Source organism: Octopus bimaculoides, chromosome 16 (genome assembly GCF_046866305.1).
Source record: "Octopus bimaculoides isolate indiv1 chromosome 16, ASM4686630v1, whole genome shotgun sequence".
Taxonomy (NCBI): domain Eukaryota; kingdom Metazoa; phylum Mollusca; class Cephalopoda; order Octopoda; family Octopodidae; genus Octopus; species Octopus bimaculoides.
In genome coordinates, this window is record NC_142943.1 from 8,745,736 (window position 1) to 8,769,432 (window position 23,697).

The following is a 23,697-nucleotide window of genomic DNA, read 5'->3' on the forward strand; positions in this document are numbered from 1 at the left end:
CCTGAAAAAGATTCCTTATTACTTACACACACACACACACACACACACACACACACACACACACACACACACACACACACATACACACACATACGCACACACACACATACTTATGTATGTATGTGCGTATGTATGAATATATGTATGTATGTATGTATGTATGTGCGTATGTACGTATGTATGTATGTATGTATGCTTGTATGTATATGTGAACCTATGTGTATATGTCTGCATATACACAGAAACAAACATATACATTAGCAGAAAGATGTCACTTGTTGAAATTTCTTTGGGTCTTCTTTCTGCGTATGACCAACAAATGACCTTGAAATTACCATTTTCAAGGTAGATAGATAGACAGACAGACAGACAGACAGACAGACAGACAGACAGACAGACAGACGTGGTTATTGGGCTCGACTTAAATAGCTGAAGCAGAGAACTGCAACGCCGCCGTGAGCAATATATTATTTGCACCAAGTGGAAAATATTCCACGAATATTATTCAAATGATATCGGTCTTATGTTTACAATTCACCCAATACTAGCCCCCTCCCCACCCCCGTGCAATGCGTTCCCTACAAAGGTCGAGATCACATCACATAAGAATATTGCGGCACAATTTCCTCACTGCAAATGGTCCTGCTCTTTTCAATGTAATCCCGAAAGAAATTGAAGTTGAAAAAAACACCACAACTTTCAAACGGTACCTGGACAAATATCGGACAAACCACCTACGTCTCAGCCAACAGCAACTCTCTGATTCAGTGGTCCATGGTGTCCCGAAATAATTAATTAAAAGACTTTTCCAGGTGGTGCTATTGAGTTAGTCATAGTCTGGACCGATAATGGCCGAAATGGCCGATAATGACCGATAATGGCCGAAACCAATCTGAATTATCTAAGTTATCTGAGATAGATTAAAATGTTTCAGTTACCTCTGTCGACTTCAGTAGATATCCAGTTTTTGGATCGTCTTCTGATATTGAAGCCAGTAGAGTTATCGGGATTCAAGTAACATGTGGTTGTGTTCACGTTGAAGTTAGTAGAGTAGCATGAAGTAGTGTCTCTACAAGCTTTCAGACAATCAATGTATGATTTCGGTTTTAGTGTGGATATAAATTTCGAATTTGTAAACTTACCACCGTAAAAAACATTGATGGGACATGTCTCTGTGTCAACAAAAAAATAAATAAAAAGAACAATAATAAATTCATACAAGAAAATAAATTGATAATGAAACAGTAACAAAATTACGGTTTCATTATCAAAAAAGTCATGGTTAATATATTTGTTCATATATGACGAGTTTGTTACGTATTATCAAAAATGTTTATGGTTAACAAATATTTTCGACAGGCTATTTTACACACATTACTACTGTATTATGGTACATTCCTGTGTTTACCATGATAGATTATTTGTGGGAGTACGTACCATAAGCGGTTGTTTATCATACCAGTTATATAATGAAAACTGAAAAACTTGGGGTAATGCTTTTATTTTCTTAAATATCAAATATTTTGCATTAGTTCTGTGTAATTCTTTAGTTTTACAGTTTGCATGTTCTTAACATTTGGTTTTGCTATGTTCGTAATTCCAGCAATATTTCCCTATTTGTCTTGGAAAATTATGTCAGGATTATTACGAACTATTTAGTTGTCTAGTACTCTTTTATTTTGTGGTGTCTGGGGAGAGTTATCCTCTTTTAGTGCCTTGTTATTTAACACACTCATCGGTAAAAAACAACAGCAAAAACAAAAACAACAACAACAATAATAACAATAATAATAATATAGACAACACAGCAGAAAGCGGTGTGCAGAAACTGTGGACAAAACGGTGAAACCGTACAGTATATTACCAGCCAATGTACGCCACTAGCCCAAAAAGAATATAAGAGACGCCACAGCGATATAGCCAGGCTTGTCCATTGGACACTTTGCAACAAGTATGGACTTGACAGAGCAAAACATTGGTACGACCACAAACCTGAAGGCATTGTCGAAAATAGAAATGCAAAGAGGAAGGGAGGCGGCAGAGGAGGAGGAGGAGACAGAGGGTGAGGAGGAGGAGACAGAGGGTGAGGAGGAGGAGACAGAGGGTGAGGAGGAGGAGACAGAGGGTGAGGAGGAGGAGACAGAGGAGGAAGCATGGGTGGAGGAGAAAGAGCAAGTGGAGGAGAAAGAGTGGAGTAGGAGGATGAGAAAGTGGAGGAAAATGAGGGGGAAGGGGTAAAGGAGGGGTGGAGGAGGAGGTGGAGGAGGAAGAAGAAGAAAAGAACAACAACAAGAAGAACAAGAAGAAGAATGTTTACCGTTTACTGTTTTCTGGTAGTATCCTCGTATAGATGCATGAGCCATTCGGATTTCGCCGCTCCATGTCTCGTACAGTCTGCAGTGGGATCGTTGTTTGTAGTAAGTAAAAGATTTACATGTCTGCATTTTAAGACATGTATCTGCACAATTTTCGAGAGGTATTTTCTTCTCTGTCCACTTGATATATTTAGGAGGTCTGGTTTTGCTGACTTTCATGAACTTACTTGTGCTTGGAAAATTAGCTTCGGCAACTGCATAAAAAATATAAATAACCCTTTCTACTAAAGGTACAAGGCTTAAAATTTTTATAGGGAGGCGATAAGTCGATTACATCAACCCCAGTGTTTCACCGATACTTAATTTATCGACCCCCGAAAGGATGTAAGGCAAAGTCGACCTCGGAAGAATGGGAACCCAGAACAGACGAAATATAGCTCTAAGCATTTAGCCCGGCATGCTAACGTTTCTTTTCTTTTCTATTACAGGCACAAGGCTTGAAATTTTTTTTTTTGGGGGGGGAGCAGTCGATTAGACCCACCCCAGTACACAATTGGTACTTAATTTATCGACCCCGAAATATATTTTAGGAAATAATAACCGCTATACAACGGTATGTGTTTAGTTTGTTTCCAGAGTGCACCAATTTCGGAATGTAGGTCAAGATTAATATCACTTCCGTTACTAATATCCAAGTATTTTAAGCATCGCTAAAATAAAATAGTTACTCTACCAATATATGTAATTTGGACGACCTATAACTGGTAATAAAAACGTTATGTCTACATTTGCATGAGTTTCGGTATAACACTCGTAAATACACAGACATCTTGAAAGTAAATATTCGACATCATTTCCATAAGATTTATTTTCCAACAAACAAAATAATGTCATTTGATAGGTTGAAATATTTTATTCACTATTTTTACAAACGCCTTGTGCAGTATTTAATGATGTTACCGTTTTGATGCATCGTAGTAATGAGTCGTGTCTGCACAAAGAAAGGCGAGTATATTTACTTTTGAGATGTCTGTGTGCATATATTTATGTGTGTGTGTGTGTGTGTGTGTGTGTGTGTGTGTGTGCGTGTGCGTGCGTGCGTGCGTGCTTGCGTGTGTGTGTGTGTGTGTGTGTGTGTGTGTGTGTGTGTGTGTGTGTGTGTGTGTTTCTCAACTTACATACCTGTTCCCTGGGCCTTCAGCAATATATTCAATACTGAAATGAGAAGATGATATATATACTATGATAAAGAAATAAAATTAGTATTAATCTACAAGCTCCTTCACTACAACAGTAGAGCTGTGACTTCTAGTTTTCGAGTTGGTTTTACTCTCGGCTCTACTTCAAGGGAGTACGAAGCGGTGACAGGATCAAAGATTAATTAGGTGAAGTTCGTGGGCCTGCAGCTAGGCACCTGGTTTGTGACGCCTTTGCACTCCCCCTCTCCTATCAGCTAACCCCACACTATCCAGGCGTGCATCCAGGATGGTGTTCCGATCGCCTGCTAGAACTAAAGAGCGAGATGTCTCAGGAAAAATCTCCAAACATCGGAAGAAACCTGGCTGCTCCGTCCCCAATGTTTTTGTACGTTGTTGGTGGCACACGCACTAACAAAAGCTCTTCCGGCAATTTAAGCGTTTTGGTGTCTTTATTGCTCCCTCTCTCTCAATCTCTTTATTTCGAGTTATGAGGGCCATGACATCTTTATTTGCTCTCCTCACTAACACAGAATTCGGGGTCTGAGAGTTTAGCAGTTCTTCCAAAAGCATTCTTTTGGAGGTGATGTGGGGTTGTGGTGGTGTTGGTTGTGCTGGTGGTGATAGCTTTTGTTAGAGGTTTGATTTCCTAGGGAGAGTGTAAAATGCTCTTTTGAGACGCCGGCAAAAAACGTCTTACTACTCTTGGTGGGGATGGGAAAGCCACTTTCATTGTTGCTACCATCGCCACTACCACCGCTGCCTCCAAGTACTCCGTTACCACCGCTATCGTCGCTCCTGCCGCCACTGCCTGAATTGCTTCTCTGCTACTGTTACTGCTACTGTCGTTACTGCTTCCATATTTGCTATCTATCCTGCCACTATCCCCACCGCTTTCGTCACTTCCACTACCACCACTTCTGATGCTGCCGTTATTGTTGTCATAGACATTTTTTCACTAATGACCTCTTCCTTCTGTCCGTTTCCATCTCTTTTGTCTCCTCCCCTTCTCCTGCACAATTTTTGGTAAGAGAAGGAAGCGGAGGGAAGTCTTCAGCTATAAGAAGGCTGGGGGAGGAAGTGATTTGCCTTTGAAAAGTTTTAAGGAAGATACCGCCGTCTTAATAAAATTATTGTTCTTAATGCCTCTCGAGCAATTTTCAGGAGGGCCGAAATTTTCCCCTTAAGGGGCAAAACAGCCACAACTGACCCAGTAACGGGTTCCTAAAATTTTCAGTTACCACTTGGGGTGAAAATTCCAACCAAAAGACAATTTCAAACGGGTGTACGCAATGAAATTAACGAGGAATTATTTCGTGCGTTCAAAAACACGCCTGACGTACTCCGCAGCATACATAATAATAATAATAATAATAATAATAATAATAATAATAATAATAATAATAATAATAATAGTAATAATAATAATAATAATAATAATGATGATGATGAAAAGGAGGGGGGTTTCATTTAGGACAATACAAGTACAAAATACGAACATACAACACAAAACAACTGCCGGGTTTGCATCGTGTGAAATGAGGCTAAGAAAAATAAAGGATCAAAAGAAATTCTCAGAAAGCTGTTCAACAAATAAACGAAAAATATTTCCTAATATGGGAGAAGGCTAGCCTCAGATTACTCTGCCACTGTTCGCTCTCCCAATTCCTTCAACTGAGAAGAGCAAGTTCAGGGGAAGATCTCTGCAGTTTCGCCAGTCTCGCAGTTCTCATCCATTTTTCGTTAAACACACTGAAAGTAAGCATCGCTTTTTCTTTCATCGTTCTTATCAAGAAGTATTTTCAACAAGATGAAATAAAAATAATTAAAAAGAAATAAATGGAGAAGAAGACGGAGAAGAAGAAGAAGAAGAAGAAGAAGAAGAAGAAGAAGAAGAAGAAGAAGAAGAAGAAGAAGAAGAAGAAGAAAAAAATGGAATGGAATAAAATATTTCTATGGCAACTAGTCGACATCAACGCGGGAGATTCTACATGATCAGTCGCTGTGTTACAAACAGCAGCCAAATTGTATTAATTCAATCTCTACCTTCTTAAAAACGGAGGGATACACAAGAAAACGTTTTTTTAGATGACCACAAGATGAGAGGTCCATGACTGAAACAACTTTGATGATGCGTTTTCTAAGTCAGGACGAGCCTGGGGCTAAACAACAACAACAACAATACAGTTCTATATTTAAGAGATGAGGAATCATGTACATTATTTACATTATTTACATTTGTTTGTTGTTAACACAATTTTTCGGCTGATATACCCTCCAGCCTTCATCAGGTGTCTTGGGGAAATTTCGAACCTGGGTCCTCATTCCTAAGGTAGTTTTCGATGTCATCATCATCATCATCATCTTTATCATCATCATCATCATCGTTGTTGTTATTATTATTATTATTATTATTCAGATCACTGTCCGGAATCGAACTCGGAATCTTGGAGTTAGTAGCCCGCGCTTTCAACCACTACGCCATATGCCTGTTTTAGAAAAATAAATTTATTGAATAATGTAGTTGCGGGTTTAGTATTCTTAGAAAATATACAGAATGATCACGGTTGGAATGCATTTGAGCATAAGTGAGTATCCAATGAGGGTTGGGTTTGGGGCTACACAATACTGGTGATTTACTGCAAGAGAGAATACCTTAGGATTTCTGTTTCCGTTTTCAGTGTCTTCAGTTCAAACGTCACCAAGGTCGACATTACGTTTAAGCCATACAGTTGAGGTGAGAGGAAACAGAAGTCAAACGTACCCGAAATTCTATTCTGCAATCTTAACTGAAAAGAGTCGATTCGATGACGAAATTCTTGACACCTTATAACTGACCAAGGACAGATGCAATGGTCATAGATGCAAGGTCTTTTATTTTAGGCCTGCTATATTAAACCCGACCTGAGTATAGTTGGGCCAATTTCAGCCTAATGTTAATCGATTCATCTAAGGATTTATTTACAAAGTGTTTTAACCTGCCGGAAAGAGCAACTAAATCTGCCATTATTATGGGGCCTATTGTCGTCTTTAAAAACATGAAGGTTACATGGAATAATGTGCTCCTAGATAGACTATGTCACGCAAATAAAATAAATCACGCGATAGTCAGGTCTGCGGGGCCCAAGCTGATGAAATATTGTACAAGAATAGCATCAATACCAACAGAAATGACAAAGACAAAGTGAACTTACCAAAGCAGAATAGAAGATGTTTCCACATGACTTGTTGGTTCCAATAAATTACTAAGATCTACTTCAAAGTGGAGATTAAATTGTATATTATATTTAGAGAGAGTGGGGAGAGAAAGGGAGAGCGAGTGTGCGAGATAGAGTGAGTGAGGGTGGAGCGGCAGAACGCAGCGTAACTAGGGAACTGGTGATATAACAAGAAATGGCGGTAGATAATGCATGGAAATACACACATACACACACACACACACACACACACGCACACACGAACGTATATATATATATATATATATATATATATATAATAATTTTCCCAGAGGATATATATGTATATATATATGTATATATGTATATATATATATGTATATATGTATATATATATATATATATATATATATATATATATATATATATATATATATATATATATATATATATATATATATACATATATATATATATATATATACGTGCATGCATAGATACATACATGCATAGAAATAATAAATATATATGTACGTATGTATGCATGTATGCATGTAGGCAGGCAGGTAGGTAGGTAGGTAGTTATTAATGTATGCATGTATGTTTGTATGTATATATGTATCTATGTATGTATGCATGCATGTGTGTATGCATATATGTGTGTATGTATGTGTGTATGTATGTATGTTTCTATGTTTGTGTGTGTCTGTGTGTGCTTGTGTCTGTGTCTGTGTGTTTACATATGAAGCCAGATTCATTTCTTAAGGTTTACTGGATTGATTTGCCATTATCACCATTGGCTATTTTAATCAATTAAAAACAAAAGAAATTAAGAAGCAAACCACATTTCAGCCCCACCCCCCTTCATATACTTCTCAACATCGTACTTGCTTGAAAGGAATCCTTGAAGAGAAAGTTATGCTATTGAAAATTTACGTGTCAAAAGTACATAACATAAAATCATGTAGTTTCACGCAGCTTTACTTTGTATTATATAACAATAAATAAGCAAAATGTCGTTCTACAAACACGTCAGTATCAATGTCAGCCATTTTATGACACTTTATCACGCAATTCAGATTCCAAGTCAGGACTTAATTTCCAATTCAGATTGTTTTGTGTCATTGTCTTATGTATGCTTTTCACTGACCAGTTCGGTCGTGCCCTATCTTTACACGCTAAATCTAATATCAAGGAAATTGTAATTCAGCCGTAGTTGCAATCATGTCGTTTGGGGTTTTGTGTATAGTGCGAGAGATCTTTAGCAAGTTTTTCTACCCCACTATCCATGTGCCGAACAATGAACTTGTGAGTGAATTTAATACATGAAAAGTGTGTGGAAGACCCCTGATAGATAGATAGATAGATAAATAGATAGATAGATAGATAGATAGATAGATAGATAGATAGATAGATAGATAGATAGATAGATAGATAGATAGGTGTACGCTTGGATGATATATCCGTAGGAAAGAAGAACATGTTTTCATACAGACTTAGATGTATATATATATATATATATATATATATATATATATATATATATATATATATATATATATATATGCAACATACACGTGTAAACATATAGGTGCAGCACAACGTGGAGAAAAATAGCACTCGAATACCAATAACAGAGAGCATTATTATTTTATTGATGATGAAAAATATACACAAAACTGTTACCCAGAGTCTCATTTACATTGTCATAAGACAATTGTGAGAAATCTTCACTATCACACACACACACACATACACACACACACACACACACACACACACACACACACACACACACATCTATAAACAAATTTGTGCAATTGAACACTACTAGATTTCACAATAAATGTTAATCATTATGGCATGGTTCTTCTATATTTTTTTTTATGGCTGCAATATACAAACACCACTGTAACGATGATGTTATTTCAAAAAGCATAACTAATACTAGATTTATCAGGAAACATACATTTCCAAAACTAGTTATGGACAGCGTAGGATATCATTCGAAAAGCGAAAACGTCACAGATATCCGCAAGATGTCTGCAACACAAAAAAAGAAAGACAAAAATATATTCTCCTTGTATGTTTTTGTGAAGAACAGGTTTTACAGAATTCTCTTGAACTTCAATATTTGACTGCCATTTGACATTGTGACTCGTATTTGAAACCAAGACATTCCGAAGATGTCATACATCTGATTGCACAATCGAAAATGCCATCAACATCGATGGCTGGTGTCATCTTAATGTTACCTGATGTGTTCTGCCGCTTGGAGAAAAGAACTCCCCTCCGCATAGTATCATCGCTAGGATACGTTCTCTCTGTGGAAATATAAAAGGTAAAACAATATGAGGAATGGAAAGCGCTATGAAATTGTGTTTTTTTTACATTTGTGAATGTTACTATACCAATTCTACGGCTGATTTAAACGTGCACATACATACATACATACATACATACATACATACATACATACATACATATATACATACATACGGAGGCGTGTGCGAGAGCCCATACATGCATCCACGAATATCTTTTTATATATGTAGGTACACGTGCAGTGCATGTACGTATGCATCCATATATATATGTTTATATACGTGTTTATATATACATATATACAAGTGGAGGCGCAATGGCCTAGTGTTTAGGGCAGCAGACTCGCGGTCATAGAATCGAGGTTTCGATTCCCAGATCGGGCGTTGTGAGTGTTTATTCAGCGAAAACACCTAAAACTCCACGAGGCTCCAGTAGGGGATGGTTGCGAACCCTGCTGTACTCTTTCTCTCACTCTTACTTCCTGTTTCTGTTGTGCTTGTAATTCAAAGGGTCAGCCTTGTCACACTGTGTCACGCTGAATATCCCCGAGAACTACGTTAAGGGTACACGTGTCTGTGGAGTGCTCAGCCACTTGCACGTTAATTTCACGAGCAGGCTGTTCCGTTGGTCGGATCAACTGGAACCCTCGACGTCGTAAGCGACGGAGTGCCAACAACAACAACTTAATGTTAACAAAATTTTCATTTATCCTTGCTAAAGATTAAGCATATTGATTATTGAATTCTTTAAACATTTACTCAATACGTGTTATTTACCTGTATTTTGGTATAAATAAGAAATAAAAATTAAAAACTTGTTTTACTATTTTTATCCGAGATTGAAGAGATTAAGGACTGAATCAGAAAAAATGAAATTTTTTAAATTGACAAAAATTATATTAAAATAAAATGCCAGCGATCAATCGGAGACGAAGGGCGATACTACAAATAAAAGAATAGTAGAAGGAGCAAACCATAGCAATCTGATTACAACAGAGCAAATATTAGTTGACCTGTTTGAGAGAAAAAGGATTTGATCGCGTTCACATTCTTAGGATTTAGAGACTTAAATTGCTCTCATTGATATCTTTAGTTAAGCACTACTAAAACAAATATGCTACATGAATAAGTTACTGAAAGTTATACTTTACCATCTATGACGTTGAGAACATAGAGAAATTTCAGATCACACCCTTTTTCATTTAAATCCCTCAAAACATTTGGGTCGTTGTCAAACTTGTCTGAAAAACAACGACATTATTTTACTATTATTTGTGTATTAACACATAATATACATACACCAACAGAGAGAGAGAGAGAGAGAGAGAGAGAGAGAGAGAGAGAGAGAGAGAGAGAGAGAGAGGAGAGAGAGAGAGAGAGAGAGAGAGAGAGACAGAGACAGAGAGAGAGAGAGTGAAAGTAAGAAAGAAAGAAACTCACACACACACATAAGGATATATATGCACACACATTACTTGCTGAACGTGGAATAAGAAGCGGTATCTGTAGACCTGCTGGGTGTGTTAAGATTGAGCCGTTAGCGGTCAGTTTTTCAAAGGTTGCTAGTGGACACATGCAGAAATATCACGAGGACAGAGAAGGTGAAACAAGCATTGAAATATCCCTTTCTCTCGTTCTAGCTCTCCCTTCCTCTCACCGTTTCTCGATATGAATACCTGCGTTTATGAGTATGTACGTGCATGCATGTATGCGTGTGTATGCGTGTATATGTGTGTGTGTTAGTGTGTGTGTGTGTGTGTGTGTGTGAGTGTGCGGGTCAGCCTGGTATGTATTGCCATTAACAATAAGAAACTCAAAAAACAATTGCTATCTTTAAGTATTCTTAGATGTTGTTGTTGTTGGCACTCCGTCGCTTACGACGTCGAGGGTTCCAGTTGATCCGACCAACGGAACAGCCTGCTCGTGAAATTAACGTGCAAGTGGCTGAGCACTCCACAGACACGTTTACCCTCAACGTAGTTCTCGGGGATAATCAGCGTGACACAGTGTGACAAGGCTGACCCTTTGAACTACAGGCACAACAGAAGCAGGAAGTAAGAGTGAGAGAAAGTTGTGGTGAAAGAGTACAGCAGTGTTCGCCACCATCCCCTGCCGGAGCCTCGTGGAGCTTTTAGGTGTTTTCGCTGAATAAACACTCACAACGCCCGGTCTGAGAATCGAAACCGCGATTCTATGACCGCGAGTCCGCTGCCCTAACCACTGGGCCATTGCAACTATTCTTAGATATATGTGTGTGTTTCCCCAAACCAGTTTGCACAATTGCGCAAACCGAGTGGCAAGCCTCCTTACTATTAGCAGCATTTTATCCTTCCTCTATAACTGTCCGCTTTAACTTATAGACAACTCTTATACTTCTGGACAGCCTTACTCTGATAAGGAATAATGAGCTTCAGAATCCGATTAGTCCGAGCACTAATCCGCTGCTTATCTTCTCATCCACTATATACATAAGTAGATTTATAGTAGTGGGATGGCAAAAGGGGGCAGTTGCCCCAGCATATCAGTAGGTAGTATCCTGGAGACATTTTGGGACAGCCGCTGATGATGTGGGTATAACAGAGCCGACATTTTTGATGGTGCCCCAACATGGCCGCAGTCAAATGACTAAAATAAGTAAAATATAAACGATAAAAAGATATCAGAACACTGAAAAACAGTAAATCGAAACTTATTTTCTTTCTTGTTCTTTCTATATACTTCGCCATTTTGTACTATTCCAATTTGATGAACACTTTAAAATTACTTTACTGAAAAGAGCGGACCTTCGGAATAGCTATTCCGTATAAGTTGGAAATTCTCCGTTTCGGTCGGGATTTTTCCAAATAGTTTTGTATCAGTTACATTTCTTTTATTAGCCACACAGGGCTCAACGAAGATGGGACAAATACAATGTAGAGCTTTTCTTTTTGGGAGGGGGAAAGAAAAAAAAAGGGGGGGGTCGATCAAAAGGGATCGTAGGAAGGAAAAGGGGGTAGTTCGATCAAAAGGGATCAAAAAAAAAAAAAAAAAGGCCGATCAATAGGGATCGTGTATCACACAGTAATGTTCTCGTGTAAAAGGAGGGGAGGACAGTTTAGGTTTGGCCGTGGAAAGAAAAGCCTGCGGAAAAGACCACGGTAACCTTGGTCAATATTCTCATTGAAGAAACTATAACAGTAAGTGACTCTCTTTTGCCTTTTTGTTTTCTTTTTTTTTCTTGGATTTTTTTTTTTTTTTTTTAGTTCATAGGGTTATGCTCAAGATGGCTCCGTCGTTCACACGTGCCATCCTTGCTACATTCACCCATCTTTTTTTGAAGCATTCACTAGACAAGACTTCCCTTTCTACTCTCACCTTCCTCTTCAGGTGATACTTGAAGAAGTTGATGAGAGATTGCCCAGAGAGGAAAGTCTTTGTCTCTAGACCTTTCAGACGCGTCCACCATACACATTCTTTCGCCATAGCCACAAGTACGATGAAAATAGCTCTTCCTTCCCGTTTAAAGGAAGGAGGCGCGACAATATTCACGATAGACTCGGCTGATAGACCGACTCGTCCCACACGCGATAGCAGTTGTTCGACGTAAGCCCACAGCTCGGAAATGGTGGGACACTGTACGAGTGCGTGCAGAACGGTTTCGTCGCTCTGTCGGCATCTCGGACAGGTCGGCCCCATGTTTCTCGAGCCATGCCTGTAGAGCTTATCCCGAACGGGTAGTGCTTCTCGATAACACTGCCAGGCCAGGGATCTCTGGAAGTTGTCCATAGGTCCCGGTCCGAAGGTCGTCTTAAACAGATATTTCAATATAACAGAAGGAGGTGTTTTAAAAAAGAACTTTAAAACTTCATGTATTTTAAACGTTTGTTCCCCTACTCATCGTACATTTGCAACTGCAAACACCAAGAAAGTGTTTTTGCTTTTTCTGCTTCGTTATTTTCGTCATAAAAATTTCATAAACAATCGAGAATACGTGAAAGATTTCTTACTTGAAACATTGACTCTCGAGGCGAATTTATCTATAAGAGATGAGCTTTGAGTCACACGGTTAACCTTGGACTCGTTCTGTCCAATGGGGTTTGGAAACCAATAATTACATAGTATTATTCATAGCTTTATACAATGTGCTTCGAGAACGAACGTTACAAAAAAAGATATGTATGTATGTATGTATGTATGTATACAAGGACATACAGGAAGGCAGATAAACAGACAAACAGACAGGCATATATATATATATATATATATATATATATATATATATATATATATATTATTATAAAATCTGGTAATTAATCATATATTAATTAATATCGATTAATTATCAGGAGGCCAGCACATCTAAAGAATCAAAGAGATTCAGAAATAGTATCTGCAATCTCAGGGGATTAAGGTACATTTTAAAAAGATAACGTTGACCACTAACGTGGACAATTAATGTACTAGAAATAGATCACATCTTGTGTCTATTAAGACCTAAATTGTTCTCAACATGAAATATAGCAGCATACCAAAACGTGCTAGAAATAGATCACATCTTGTGTCTATTAAGACCTAAATTGTTCTCAACATGAAATATAGCAGCATACCAAAATGTCTTGCCCGCTCACGTTTTGGTATGCTGCTATATTTCATGTTGAGAACAATTTAGGTCTTAATAGACACAAGATGTGATCTATTTCTAGCACATTAATTGTCCACGTTAGTGGTCAACGTTATTTTTTAAAAATAGATAGATAGATAGATAGATAGATAGATAGATAGATAGATAGACTAAAAAATTTTCTTACCTCTATCGACTTCAGTGCCTATCCAGTTCGTGTAATGACGTCTGATAGCGATGCCAGTAGAATTTCTGGCAATTAAGTAACATGCCGCTGTGCTCACGTCGTAGTTAGTAGAGTAGCATTTAGTACTTTTCCCACAATTTTTCAGACACTCAACGTATGTTGTCATCTTGTATTTGGACATCACCTCATTATCCCTAAACATACCGCCGTAAAATACATTGATTGGACATTTCTCTGTGTCATCAAGTTGAAGAAAAGTAAAAAAAAAGAACAATAATAAATCCATATTGGAAAATGATTAAGAGCAATTACAAAATTGATAATGAAACCGTAACAAAAATTATAATTTCATGGTTAACATAATTGTTCATAACGGACGAGTATGTTTCGCATTATCAAAAAAGTTTATGGTTAACAAATGTTTTGTTAGGCTTTATACACACCTTATTACTACTGTTGTATGATACATGCCTATGTCCACCTTGATAGATTATTTGTGGGTGTACTTCACTTGCTGTGCCGGTGTCATTCTTTTCAGTTTGCTTCTACTAAACATTAGGTCTTTTTATTTCCAAAAATATTTCGTTATTTCTCTTGGAAAATTATATCAGGGTTATTTACAAACTATGTAGTTGTCTAGTATGTTAAAGTTCCGTAGTAGTCCAATATGTTAAAGTCTATAGTGGTCTAGTATGTTAAAATACCAAAATATTCTCACATTATTTTCTAAGACGGTAATTATTCGTGAGTGAGTGAGAAAGATTGTTTTTCAAGTAGTTGACATTTATTCGCTATATTCATATATGAGTATATGTATGTACGAGTATATTGCTTTCTTGTGACATAGCCAGTGAGAAGATGAAAGGAAATGCGAAGGAAGTCTGTCTAAATAGGTTAGAGCTGCTACAGAAAATGGATTTGAATGAAAAGAACATATTTCCTACTACGAATATCTGGCGATTTCCGATTATCATACATAGTGCGCCTATTTTGAATCGGATCAAAGAAGAGGCAGAAACGTTGAATAGATTATCGCGAAAACAGGCTAAGGAATATCTAAGTGAATTCCAAATACAACAAATTCCGGAATTCGACATACGAGAAACAAGCGCAGAAAAAGCTAAGCACATGAAAACCCGTGCTAAAACTTCTGCCTTAGATATTCTGACTGATAAATGGCAAGAAAAGCTTCTCAATGGCAAATACCCGAAGAGAGCGAATAATGCCGATGTTGACAAAGCCCTTACCCATCAATAGCTAATGGCCTCTGGCTTAAAATCTGAAACAGAAGGGTTTATCATAGCAGCCCAAGGCCATTGCCTACCTACAAGGAACATAATAAAGAACGGTAGCTTCCCAACATACCGTTTATGTCAACAACAAAATGAAACCATTGACCATGTTGTCTCCAAGTGCAGTCTTCTTGCGCCTACAGAGTATCTCAACAGGCATGATAGAGCTGCACAATATATATATTCACTGGGTAATTTGCAAAAACCTGGACTTGCCCCATGATAAAAACTGGTGGAACACAAACCAACTCCAGTGCTTGAAAATGATCACATCTCACTCCTCTGAAATTTCACTCTTCAAACTGACAGAAAGATAGATGCAGATAGGCCAGACATCATGTTGAAAGTCTTCAGACAAATATCATGCCTCCTCATTGATATGACTGTACCAATCGAAATTAACGTATCTGTCAAGACCTACCAAAAACTGAGCAAGTATAAAGATCTTGAAATAGAAATTAGCAAAATGTGGAATCTGAAAACTAAAACAATACCTGTTGTCATAGGTGCCCTAGGAATGATAGCAAAAAGGGCTGATTGCTACCTAGCTCAGATACCATGAAACCCCAAAATGGCGGAAATTCAAAAGATAATGCTCATGGGAACTGCCCATATCCTACGTAAAATACTGTCTATGTAATCTCAAATTTTAAAACAAACTCATAATTTTCTTATGGTTTCTTAAACATTCTCTAGAACAACACTATGTACAAAACCAAATATATGGCACCCTAGGCATAATACCAACATGAACTTCTAACTTGTTGTCTCTTGAGGTCTCTGGGTGAGACTTGGGGCCAACTTGTACAAATGTAAAGCAAAAGTCAAACATAAAATAATAATAATAATAATAATAATAATAATAATAATAATAATAATAATAATAATCAATACTAAAAACAGAGCTCAATGCTAAAAACAAGATAATGGGTATCAACACTTTAGCTGTCCCAGTTATAAGCTACAGCTACAACATCCTTAACTGGACACTAAACGAACTATGTAAAATAGACAGGAAAACAAGAAAAATAATGACAGGATATAGGATGCACCACCCAAAATCTGACATAGAAAGGCTATATATACAACGCACAGAAGGTGGCAGGGGTCTTATACAGCTAGAAAACTATTATAAAATAACCACCATAGGACTGCAAAAATACCTACTCCAGAAGCAAGGGAAACTAATACAAATAGCCACAAAACACGAGCAAAACAAAAAACTGTTTTCAGTATTTAAGGAAGCTGACAAATACAAACAAGAAATCAATCTACCTAACAAATACGAAGAAGAAGAAGAAGAAACAACAAAAGCTATAAAACAAATGAAATCCAAACTAAAACTAGAACAGCAACGGACCATGATAAAACGATGGCAAGAAAAGCCCCTACATGGTAAATACTGGGCTAAACTAAATGCGAAAGAAATAGACAGAGAAAAATCCCAGCAATGGCTGAGAAGCTCAGGACTCAAAGCAGAGACTGAAGGATTTTTAATTGCTGCACAAGACCAAAGCCTCCCCACCAGAAATTACCAAAAACACATAATGAAAAGAAATATAACAAGTAACTGTAGAATATGTGGAGATCGACAAGAAACAATAAATCATATTATCTCTGGCTGCCCAGTCCTGGCTAAGAAGGAATATATTCACAGACACGACAGAGCTGGGACCTATATACACTGGAAGCTATGCCAACATTATGGAATAGCAACAGAAAACAGATGGTATAAACACACGCCAGAAAAGGTCACAGAAAACGAGAAAGCAACCATACTCTGGGATATGCCAATACACACAGATAGAGAAATTAAGGCAAATAGACCAGATATAGTTGTCAAAGATCATGAAGGAAAAAAATGCCTTCTAATTGATGTTTCAATACCAGCAGATGACAACGTTTCTCTAAAAGAAATGGAAAAACTTTCAAAATACAAAGACCTGGAAATAGAGATAACTCGAATGTGGAATCTAAAAACAGAAACAATTCCTATCATAGTAGGTGCCTTAGGTATAATAAAAAAATATTCAGACAAATACATAACAAAAACACCAGGACTTACAAATATATATAACATACAGAAAATTGCACTACTGGGTACTGCACACATTCTACGCAAAACACTTTCAATACAGTAAACATAAGAGCACCACAGCAAACCACAGCACATACCCAAGGCGCACAGAGCTGCGCTCGGTAGTGAAGTGAAAGCACGTTATAAAAATAAAACTACTGAATAATAATAATAATAATAATAATAGTCTCCAGTCAGACGAAAACTGCGTGCCCTTCCCGGCCAAAAGGAGGTGGTGCAATCAATTTTCACGATAGATTCGGCTGATAACTGGATCCGTCAGGAGGAGGAGGCAGATGAAGAAGAAGAAGAAGAAGAAGAAGAAGAAGAAGAAGAAGAAGAAGAAGAAGAAGAAGAAGAAGAAGAAGAAGAAAATTAAAGGAAAAGGGGTGTAGGAGGTGAAGGGGTCGTTTGAAGAAGAAGCTTAGGAGGAAGAAGAAGAAGAAGAAGAAGAAGAAGAAGAAGAAGAAGAAGAAGAAGAAGAAGAAGAAGAAGAAGAAGAAGAAGAAGAAGAAGAAGAAGAAGAAGAAGAAGAATGTTTACCATCTAATATTTTTTGATAGTAGTAGTAGTTTTCTTCCTTTAAAGATTGGTATCTGATTTCGCCGCTCCAGGTCTCGTACAAAATGCATTCGGTTGTATTATCGTGGGCCATAAAAGATTTACATGTCTCCATTTTCAGACATGCATCTGCACAATTTTCGAGTGTTAGATTCATTTTTATTCCCATAACATTTTTTTCAGGTCCAGTGTTGAAGAGTTTCATAAACTTCTTTCTGTTCGGGAAACCAACGTCTTCTGCAACGAAACACGAAAATAAATACAAGATACAGTAAACTGCTGGGCCAAACGATCAGCGTTGAAGAATTTCTTTCACACACAAATATTTATGCAATTTAAATAAAATATATGCATGTATGTATGTATGTATGTATGTATGTATGTATGTATGTACGTATGCAAGCATGTATGTATGTATGTATGTATGTATGTATGTATGTATGTATGTATGTATGCATGTATGTGAATGCATATATATATATATATATATATATATATATATATATCATGTTCAGGCTATATTATTAGCATTATCCCGCGTTTGAGAATTTAAAAATCACTTCTTTAACTTTCTAAGACATCTCATCGCCTCTAAAAGCAAACTTCGTTTGTTTGTTTACGTTTATCGTAATTTGAATTTAATATATATATATATATATATATATATATATATATATATATATATATATATATATATATATATATATACTCTTTACTCTTTTACTCTTTTACTTGTTTCAGTCATTTGACTGCGGCCATGCTGGAGCACCGCTTTTAGTCGAGGAAATCAACCTCAGTAAGCCTAGTACTTATTCTATCGGCTTCTTTTGCCGAACCGCTAAGTTACGGGGACGTAAACACACCAGCATCGGTTTTCAAGCGATGTTGGGGGGACAAACACAGACCGATGGCTGCAGTCAATTGACTGAAACAAGAAGAAGAGTAAAGGAGTAGATGTATTTCCCTTATATTTTAGGAAATAATAACCGCTATACAACGGTATGGGTTTAGTTTGTTTCCAGAGTGCACCAATTTCGGAATGTAGGTAAAGATTAATATCACTTCCGTTACTAATATTCAAGTATTTTAAGCATCACTAAATTAAGGTAGTTACTCTACCAATATATGTAATTTGAACGATTTATAAGGAGTAATAAAAACGTTATGCCCACATTTGTATGAGTTTCGGTATAACACTCGTAAACACATAGACATCAGGAAAGTAAGTATGCGACATCATTTTCATTAGATTTATTTTTCTACAAACACAATAATGCCATTTGATAGGTTGAAATATTTCTTTTACTATTTTTACAAACGCCTTGTGCAGTATTTGATGATGTTACCGTTTTCATGCATCGTAGTAATGAGTCGTGTCTGCACTAAAAGAAACGGTATGAGGCGAGTGTATTTACTTTTGAGATGTGTGTGTGTGTGTATGCATATTTATGTGTGTGCGTGTATGTGTGTGTGTGTGTGTGTCTTTGTGTGTGTGTGTGTGTGTGTGTGTGTGTGTGTGTGTGTGTGTGTGTGTGCGTGCGTGTGTGCGTGTGTGGTGTGTTTCTCAACTTACATACCTGTTCCCAGATCATTCACCACTGGATTCACTGCTGAAATGAGAAGACGAAATAAATATAATTATAAAGAAATTAAATTTAGGATTAATCTAAGTATATTTACTTTTGAGATGTCTGTGTGTATGTGTATATATACATATTTATGTGTGTGTGTGTGTGTGTGTGTGTGTGTGTGTGTGTGTGTGTGTGTGTGTGTGTGTGTGTCTGTGTGTGTGTGGTGTACTTTTCAACTTACATACCTTTTTTCTTCTGCATCACTGCTTCCAATCCTGAAATGAGAAGTCGAAATATATTCAATTATAAAGAAATTAAATTTAGGATTAATCTAGAAGCTGCTTCACTGCAATAGTAGAGCTGTGACTTCTAGTTCTCAAGAGTTGGCCTTTTGTTTCACTAAATGTGACGGAGAGTTTTATTTATCTTAAATTAGTGCAAGCGCTTCATTAAAATTAAAAAGCGTTTCATTAATATCTATTCATTATTACATTTGAAAAATGAAAAGTAATGCATAGTTTGAAAGGTTTTCAAAGATAATAGTGACGGCTTTTTTAATCTTATCTGCGATACTACAAAAAAAAAAAAAAAGGTGGGTAATATTGCACTTATTTTGTCACTATCAAATGTTACGAGCCTATTTGTCTCAAACATGGCACAAAACTGAAAGACTTCAATGATTTAAAACAATTGTACTCTTATGCTTTCGTCAGTCAGAAAGACATCCGGAGACCGAAGGGAGCCATTTGATGCCTGTAACAACATCTGGAAAACTTCACTCATCTTGGAACCAAGTAATTCCAACTTAATAATTTTGACGTTTCTTAGGCCATATGTAAAGAGCATTCTTTTCAACGGAACCGAAACTATAACTATGAAGTATGATATTCAAGGACACTTTGGTTGTGGGTACACCGGGCTTTTCATAAGGGCTCAAAACATATCGTGCCATGAGAAGAACACCAAATGCAAGATTTACAAATTCCTCTGATTTCTTCAGAGTGTAGGCGTTGCTGGCCATCGATATCGTCCTGAACACCAGATCATATTGGACGTTATGTTTTGGAAACTCTGGTGCCCTAAAAGAATGAAGACCACTAAACTAAAATGATTCGCTTGACAGCCTCAGAATATAGTATTGAGGACTTATTTAATAAAATGTTGAGCGGAGATTCTCGGTGCTGTGTGATATAGGGCATGGAGAAGAAAACATAGTAGCGTTTGTCAAGGTATTAACAATATCTGCTGTTCTAAAACTTTGCAACAATATTTTGTAATTTGAACGATTTATAAGAAGTAATAAAAATGTTATGTCCACATTCGCATGAGTTTCGGTATAACACTCGTAAATGCACAGACATCTTGAAAGTAAATATTCGACATCATTTCCATAAGATTTATTTTTCAACAAACAAAATAATGTCATCTGATAGGTTGAAATATTTTATTTACTATTTTTACAAACGCCTTGTACAGTATTTAATGATGTTACAGTTTTGATGCATCGTAGTAATGAGTCGTGTCCGCACAAAAAGAAACGGTATGAGGCGAGTATATTTACTTTTGAGATGTGTGTGTGTGTGTGTGTGTGTGTGTGTGTGTGTGTGTGTGTGTGTATACATATTTATGTGTGTGTGTGTGTGTGTGTGTGTGTGTGTGTGTGTGTGTGCGTGTGTCTGTGTGTGATATGTTTCTCAACTTACATACCTAGTCCCAGATCATTCACCAATGTATTCACTGCTGAAATGAGAAGACGAAATAAATATAATTATATAGAAATAAAATTAGTATTCATCTAGAAACTACTTCACTACAATAGTAGAGCTGTGACTTCTAGTTCTCAAGAGTTCGGTTTTTTGTTTTTTTTTGTTTTTTGTCACTAAAAGTGACGGAATGTTTTATTTATTTGAAATTCGTGCAAGCGTTTCTTGAAAAATGGGAAGTAATGCATAGTCGCATTTACAGATGCTTTTGTCAGGAGTGTATAGAAACTAGATATTCAATTTCTTGTATATATTTCCGGCTGATGGCGGTTCTTCTTACCTCAGTAATAGTTATTATTTATTAAAATATCTAATATAAGTTATTTAGCTTGCGTATCTTCATTTTTATAGTATCTTTTTTTTAATTAGTATATTTCGTGCAAGGGCAAGAAATAGTTTAAGTGTAAGCTTATAACTTTGGAAGTAACATTAAAATAATCAATTTTTTGATAAAGTATATCACCTTTGGCTTTTTCATTTAATTAGATAATAGTTTAAAATCCATCTTTAGGATTAATTACTGATTTAGATAAAATTTCTTTCCTCATTATCATAGATTTAAAGATGTCTTAGATTTTCTTTTGATATTATTTGTATCACTTGAATTAAATTTGTTGCTTCCTAGTATGTTACGAGATACAAGAAATTGTGTTCCAGCTAATCCGTGATATTTTTATAATCACTTAAATTTTTTTCTGTTCTATTCCTAATCAAAGGAGCACTCCGTCGGTTACGACGACGATGGTCCCAGTTGATCCGATCAACGGAACAGCCTGCTCGTGAAATTAACGCGCAAGTGGCTGAGCACTCCACAGACACGTGTACCCTTAACATATTTCTTCCGGAGCGCTACCAATTCTGCCAGTTCGCCGCCTTAACAGCAACAAGGATAATAATAAGAAAAAAATCAACAAAAGCGTATCTCGGACAGGTGGGCGCAAAGGGGTCCATATTGAACCCTGAGGGTCTATGTAGCTATTTAAAAAATAAATTGGTAATTAATGATCTTTATTTTTATCACTTTCTTTAATAAGTTGCATTAAATTTCTTTTCATGCTTCTAATTAAAAATCTATAATAGCACAAAATAACGAAGGAATTCTTGTAAATTTTTTTTTTTTAATTAGCATACATTTTAGTTTCATGTTAGAAATTTACATGATGTGTATCGATAATTTATTAATGATTCAACGAAGGCAGAGTCGATGATAAAAGATGTTTGCCGAAGCCTACGCTAATTGGGCACTTGACCTGGTAAAAATAGCAGCCAAACGTTTTTTAAGTGTTTTACATCCTGTTTCAGAAAAATAAAACTTATTGAATATTGAAGTTGCGGGTTTAGTATTCTTAGAAAATATACGGAATGATCACGGCTGGAATGTATTTGAGCATAAGTGGGTGCTCAATGAGCGTTGGGTTTGGGGCTTCATAATAATGAGAAATCGGTGAATTAGTCGTGTCAGAATGCCTCAAGATTTCGTTTCAGTTCTCCGTGTCTTGAGTTTAAATACGGCCAACGTCGACATTGCATTTAAGAAACACGGTTGTGATGATAGAAATAGTTGCCAAATATGCCTCAAATTCTACTCTGCAATACTAACAACTACAAAGACTCGACTCAACAATGAAGTGCGTAACAAGTTATAAGTGACCAAGTGCAGGTACAAAGGTCAAAGCTGAAAGTTTTTTGTTTTTTTTTTACAGATCTGCTGCTGTATCAAGCCTGAACTGAGGTCAAGTTAGCAATAAAATAAGTAGCGCCAATTTCAGGCTACTGTGCCTCAATTCGCCCATGTAATCGTTCTTCAGTTCAGCTAAGGATTCATTTACAAAGTGTTTTAACCTGCTAGAAAGAGCGACTAAATCTCCTCTTATTATGGAGCCTATTGTCGTCTTTAAAAACATAAAGGTTACATGGAATAATGTGCTCCTAGATAGACTTTATTCACACGAATAAAATAAATCACGTTATAGTTAACTCTGCAAGGCATTTCATCCTACGTCTTCGGGGCCCAAGGTGATGAAATATTGCACAACAAGAAAACCAGCAACAAACAACAACAGCAATAACAACAGCAACAACAAAGCGAAAACAGAAGGTGAACTTACCGAAATAAAATACAAGATATTGCAACATGATTGTTGTTGGTCCCAATGAATTACTAAGATTTACTTTGAAATGGAGATTAAATTGAATATCATAGATAGATCGAGCGAGCGAGAGACAGACAGACAGAGAGAGAACGCCAGAACCTAGTGTAACTAGGAAACAGAGTATGCAACTAGAAAGGAAGGCATATAATGATATATATATATATATATATATATATATATATATATATATACACGTGCAGACAAGCATACATACATGCATGCGTAGAAATAATTACATATATAAATATATGTATGTATGTATGTATGTATGTATGTATGTATGTATGTATGTATGTATGTATGGGTATATGTATACAAGTTTGAATATATCTATATATTCCATTGTGAGCATTTGTTATGTATATGTACGTGTGTAGGTGTGTGTGCGCATGTGTGCGTGTGTGTGTATTTGTGTGTGTTTTTGTTTACGTCTGAAGTTTACTGGATTGATTTGCCATTATCATCATTGGCTATTTTAATCA

The 23,697-nt window shown here is 36.6% G+C and overlaps 1 protein-coding gene across 1 annotated transcript in view; it reads right to left on the bottom strand.

The window, feature by feature from the left end:
* The window catches only part of LOC106868212 (uncharacterized), a 26,286-nt gene extending 2,945 nt beyond the window's left edge, over positions 1–23,341 (bottom strand). The window contains exons 1-11 of the mRNA XM_089364099.1: positions 23,171–23,341; positions 21,007–21,039; positions 19,545–19,574; positions 19,306–19,338; positions 17,711–17,965; positions 13,799–14,032; positions 10,163–10,252; positions 8,943–9,011; positions 3,498–3,530; positions 2,318–2,569; positions 939–1,172 (exon numbers count right to left, since the gene is read on the bottom strand). Coding sequence (XP_089220225.1) covers positions 939–1,172; positions 2,318–2,569; positions 3,498–3,530; positions 8,943–9,011; positions 10,163–10,252; positions 13,799–14,032; positions 17,711–17,965; positions 19,306–19,338; positions 19,545–19,574; positions 21,007–21,039; positions 23,171–23,198 — 1,291 coding nt within the window. The 5' untranslated portion in view covers positions 23,199–23,341. The remainder of the gene's footprint in view (positions 1–938; positions 1,173–2,317; positions 2,570–3,497; positions 3,531–8,942; positions 9,012–10,162; positions 10,253–13,798; positions 14,033–17,710; positions 17,966–19,305; positions 19,339–19,544; positions 19,575–21,006; positions 21,040–23,170) is intronic.
* Positions 23,342–23,697: the final 356 nt, after the last annotated feature.